We start from the raw sequence: 4,930 nt of genomic DNA, 5'->3' as shown, positions 1-4,930 counted from the left end.
CATGTCGGAGGTCTGTCCGAAAAATGAGTGGGTTTGGATAAAAATATAGGCCCAAAAAATAGACTTAGGCAAAAAAATAAGGCACGTTTAAAAAATGGGTCAGGCCTTGGATAAGGCTTTTTTGGCCCGAACCCAGCCCTAATATGCAAAAAAAATTGTTTTTTCTACTGTTTTCTTGTTTTTTTATTATTGTTTGCTTTTTTTTTCTTGTTTTTTTTCACTATTTTGCTACCATTTCACTATTATGTTGCTACTATTTTAGAAGTATTTGCTTGTTAAGTTGCACCTATTTTAATGTTATTTAAGTATACATATTTTTAAAATTTTATTTTCAATTTGTTGGGAAACATTTATTTTAATATTTTTAGTATTTTTATGTATTATATTTTTTTAAAAATTATATAAAAAAATTAATATGGACCGGGTCCGGGTTTTAGTAGTTTTATCCAAGCAGAATTTGAACAAAAATTTAGGTCCGTTTTTCAGGCCAGGCTGGGCCTAGCAAACGATCCTAAAATTTTGGTAAGGCCCGCCCAAACTCAGCTCGACCCATGAACACCTCTAATTGTAGGGCACAAATGCAAAAAATGGTTCGATTTTTGCACTAAAATCAATTTAAATTTGAAGACCGCTCACTTATAAATTTCATTTCAAATTTGTGTTTGAGATCAAATTTTGAGGAAGTATTTGTAAACAATTCATATCAATGGTAGAATCACAGATATTACATTGAAATTATCGTGAGTAAAAGGTAAAATTATCATGATGAAAATAATAATATCGTTACAATAATAAATATAACTTTCAATGTTTAAACAGTTTGTCAATTTGGTTTTTAATTTTATAAATTTTAATAAATTTAGTCTTTATCGGATGTTGACAAATTTAAAATTAATATCAAATTAAAAAAATGTGTAAACATTAATATTATGGAGTATTATTTTTTACACATAGGTTAGCAATAAATTAATTCAATGGGTAGTATTTAGTTCCTCCCATGATTTATTTTTAGCAAAGAAAAAGAATAATTTTCGCTTATCTTGAAGAAGTATTATTTTTCTACAAAAGTTATTTCTTAACTTTTTAATTTCAAGTTTAAATTTGTAGTATATAATTTTTAGTTTATATTTAATTATTATAATACATATATGATAAATGATTTTTTTATTACAAGTAATCAAAGCAAAGCAAATTTTGAATAAATTGATGGTTAATTATTATTGATTGTGAATGCGTAACCTTATTATCATCTGAAAAACAAGGCAGAGAGAAAGAGCAAGCCTTATAAGGTCCTGTTTTTGTGGAATAGGGGGATACTATTAGCATTGCATGTTAGGTTATGGGGCATTTGCACTTGGTAAGCCCCTAGAAATAAAAGATAAAAAGGGTAAGCAAGAACTCGGTCGAAAGAAACAAAATGTGATTGGGTATTTATTTTTGGAACTAACAAGTTTGGTGTCCCGAATATTCTGTCATCAAGAAACAAGGAACCAAGAAATGACCCTTTTTGGTGCTTCATTTAATAATTAAATGTGACCAGTTTTATGGGGATGGAAAGGGTCATTTGGCCTTTACATTCAACCAAGAGACGCTGAAGTTATTGATTAGGAAACAAAGTAAGATATTAAACAAAACAAATCCTGGATCGATCCCAAGATTCTTAGGATCAAATATATATGTTGTATAGATACTTAGATAGATGCCCCCTTCTGGCCTCTCCTTCAAGATAACTTAAACTAATATGGAATATATTTTGGACAATTATGATACGACAACATCTCAATTTGTATTCTAAACAATAACTAATACATCAATCCGTTTCATTGCTCAATTTTATTCTTCAAGAACCAGAATATTCCCCCAACTCCTATGCATGCACGCCTCTCCTTATTATAAACACCATACCTTTTGTTTACCCTTATTTTCACTCTCAATATATATTTTTGGAATACACATTGGAAACTTATTATATTGGTATTGGTGGTCATCTATTTTTTAGTTTTTTTTTTCAAGAATTTTCTTTTATGGTCATGGATAAATAAATAACTTGACAGTTTTTAAAATTGATATAATAATAATTTTAACCCTTAACATTGATATATTGTGCCAATTTAATCTTAATTCTACAAAAAAAATTAACCATGAACATTTACATATTACGTAATTTAAATTTTTCTTTTTACAATTTTATTTTTATTTGTGATATTCAGGGTTAATTTTAATAGAACTAGAGAATATATAAATTATTATATTAGATTTTTGGATATTCCTATTTTGTATATATTTCCTATCAATTTAGTTGAGTGGATTTTCTTAAAAAAATTTAGGTGAAAGGGTAAAAAAAAAAGTAAAATTAAAAAAATATTAAACTGCACAAAATGTAAAATTGAGAGTTAAATTTTTTAAAATTAAAAATAAATTAATCTAATATATAAATATTGAGACTTAAAAAGTTGAGTGAGTAATTTACCCAAAAGGATGCTCTGCTTTTATTAAACAAGGCTGATATACACTGAACAAAGCGCAAGAAGATGTAAAAAAAAAAAGGGCCAAAAACTCGGTTATTTTCATATAGAACTTTCTACTACAGGTAAAAATGAAAAAAATGTACAGCAAGATAACTAAAACGCAAGGAACCGATCTGTTGTGGTATGAGTAGAGGAAGATGTTGATGCTGAATTTGAGTGAACTCTCCCTTCACTATGACTACCTCTATCTTCAGATTGTGATCGTTGCGGTCTTTGCACTAATGGTTTAGCTAGCGTCGGCAACGGGACGGCCGCCGGAGCATAGACTCCGCTGTTCGGACTCGGAGTCACACTGGTTTCCCCTGATACTGCTGCGGTTGTAGCCACCGAGGCATATTCTTGTGGAGGCACCCATATTCCTCTAACCACCACAAATTGAGGTGTTTGTGGGTTGTTGCCATTGCTGTTGATACTAGGGCATGGTCTCCTTGTGTGCAATCTATATTTCTGAAACAAACAAACAGATCATTAGCTAGATATGCTACCCTAAATCTAGTAGTTAATGAGTTAAATCAGTATAGAACAATTACAAACCTGTAAATGGCTTTTAACTTCATCATTTGTAAGTCCATCAACCTTCATCAGCTCCCTAATTTGCTTAGGCGTAGCCACTGCAAAAACAAATTCCAATTACATAAACAACAACAACAACAACAAAGAAATCGAAAAAAATTGCACACTGCAAATGACAAAACTCACCATGTGAACCACCGAGTTGCTGAAGAGCATGCAAGAAGCGTTTATGCAACTCCGACGACCAACACCGCCTTTGCTTTCTCTGAGGCGGCTGCTGCTGCTGCTGCCCTTTCTCTACTTTTTTATCAGTATTTCCATCGTCGGCTGCTATTCCTCTGCTCCCACTTTCTGTCGTAGAAGCACTCGTAGTAGTAGTAGTTGCTGTAGCCGAAGCATTGCCTTTTCCTACTGCTTCAACGCTCTTCTTCTCTACATTACCTTTTTCTTTATGGAACGGCTGAAATGCTCCACCATTTCCCTTCATTTGTACCCCACTTCCAGTTTTGCCCACACCCTAACAAAAATCCCAAATTTTGTTAAATATTTTCTTTTGCAATTAAAGAAAAAATCCCCCCCCAAAAAAAAAAAAAGAAGAAGAAAGGTTACCTCTTTGGAGGGTGGATTCCATAACTGAACAGATCTAAGCCAATCAGATTTCTTTTTATCAGCAGCAGCAACATCATCATCATCATCATCATCATCGTCTTCCTCAGAGCAATTACAGCTTCTTTTGATGGGGATAAATTCTTCCAAAACAGGACTGTCACTCGATGTCTGTTCCGAACACTCCGATTGACCTTGCATGTACATCTCTTTCTTGCATGACTCAATAGCTATTGAAAAACACACACCCAAACACAAATTTTAGCAAAAAGGAAAAGAAGTTAAATGAATGGTCAGTGGAGAACACACAAACCTTGGGTGACAAGCTCAAAAGACAACGGAAGTTCACGTTGAAAGACTTGGATTTTACGTCGTTCCTCTTCTAAAGCTTCCACATATTCATGGCATTTGCGCATTTTTTGAGCGTAATCCATATCTATCATAGCAAGGAAATTTTCTTTACTTAAAAAAGTAATTTTATTTCTTCCACACCGAGGATTTTCAGACACAGTGGATGATATAAATATATGTGAGGGGAAAGGGTTGGTTTCAGACCAAAGAGCATAGAGAGATCCGAACAAGATGAGAGAAGCTAAGTCAAGGGAATTAGTTGTGATGTTTTTTTTTAAAAGGATATAAAGTATAAACAGAATCATGAGGAGAATAAACTTTGGTACCAAGAAAAAGAAAAAAAAATGTTTACTTTAGAGAGAGAAAATAAAAGATAACATTATGGATCGAGGAAGGAAATTAAGCGAGCAAATGGAAGAAAGAGAAAGGAAAAAAAAAACATCAAAGTCGTGCCGTCGGCCCGTCGCATAACAAGGCGAATCTTTCATGTTTCGGTTTTTTGGTTAGAGAGAGATGAATATTCCAAAGTGATTCGATTTTGTCGTTTAGGGGTGAGTTGGCAGTGACGTCATCATTTAGCCCTTTCCTCTTGATTTTCAGATAAGATCAAAATCATCCATCACCCCTTTCTAAATTGGATAAATTCACCATAGGTCATCCAATTATTGGTTATCTTTTTTCTTGGCCGCTCAATTATGATTTTTTTTAGAATGGTCATCCAATTATGAATTTTTTTTAAATTGACCATCCGACTAGTTAGGATTGATTTTTTATCCATTTCCCTTAATTGCATTAATGGGTGACGTGGTAGTTGAAAATTTGGTATAATAATAAATTTAGCTTTCAACTTTTACATATTATGTCGTTTTAGCCATAATTTTAAAGAATTAACCCTCAAAATTTATAAATTGTCTTAATTTGATCCTAAATCT

The 4,930-nt window shown here is 32.4% G+C and overlaps 1 protein-coding gene across 1 annotated transcript; it reads right to left on the bottom strand.

Annotated features, from left to right (window-relative positions):
• Window positions 1-2,465: 2,465 nt before the first annotated feature.
• Window positions 2,466-4,491, bottom strand: LOC107918412 (transcription factor HHO3). Its single transcript, XM_016847972.2, has 5 exons — window positions 3,961-4,491; window positions 3,651-3,877; window positions 3,228-3,558; window positions 3,063-3,139; window positions 2,466-2,975 (listed from the first exon to the last, which is right to left on the bottom strand). Exons 1-5 carry the CDS (start codon window positions 4,301-4,303, stop codon window positions 2,622-2,624), a joined length of 1,332 nt encoding a protein of 443 aa, XP_016703461.1. The 5' UTR covers window positions 4,304-4,491; the 3' UTR covers window positions 2,466-2,621.
• Between the last annotated feature and the right edge of the window lie 439 nt (window positions 4,492-4,930).

This window comes from Gossypium hirsutum, chromosome D13 (genome assembly GCF_007990345.1).
Source record: "Gossypium hirsutum isolate 1008001.06 chromosome D13, Gossypium_hirsutum_v2.1, whole genome shotgun sequence".
Lineage (NCBI taxonomy): Eukaryota > Viridiplantae > Streptophyta > Magnoliopsida > Malvales > Malvaceae > Gossypium > Gossypium hirsutum.
This window is presented reverse-complemented; position numbering and strand designations above follow the sequence as displayed.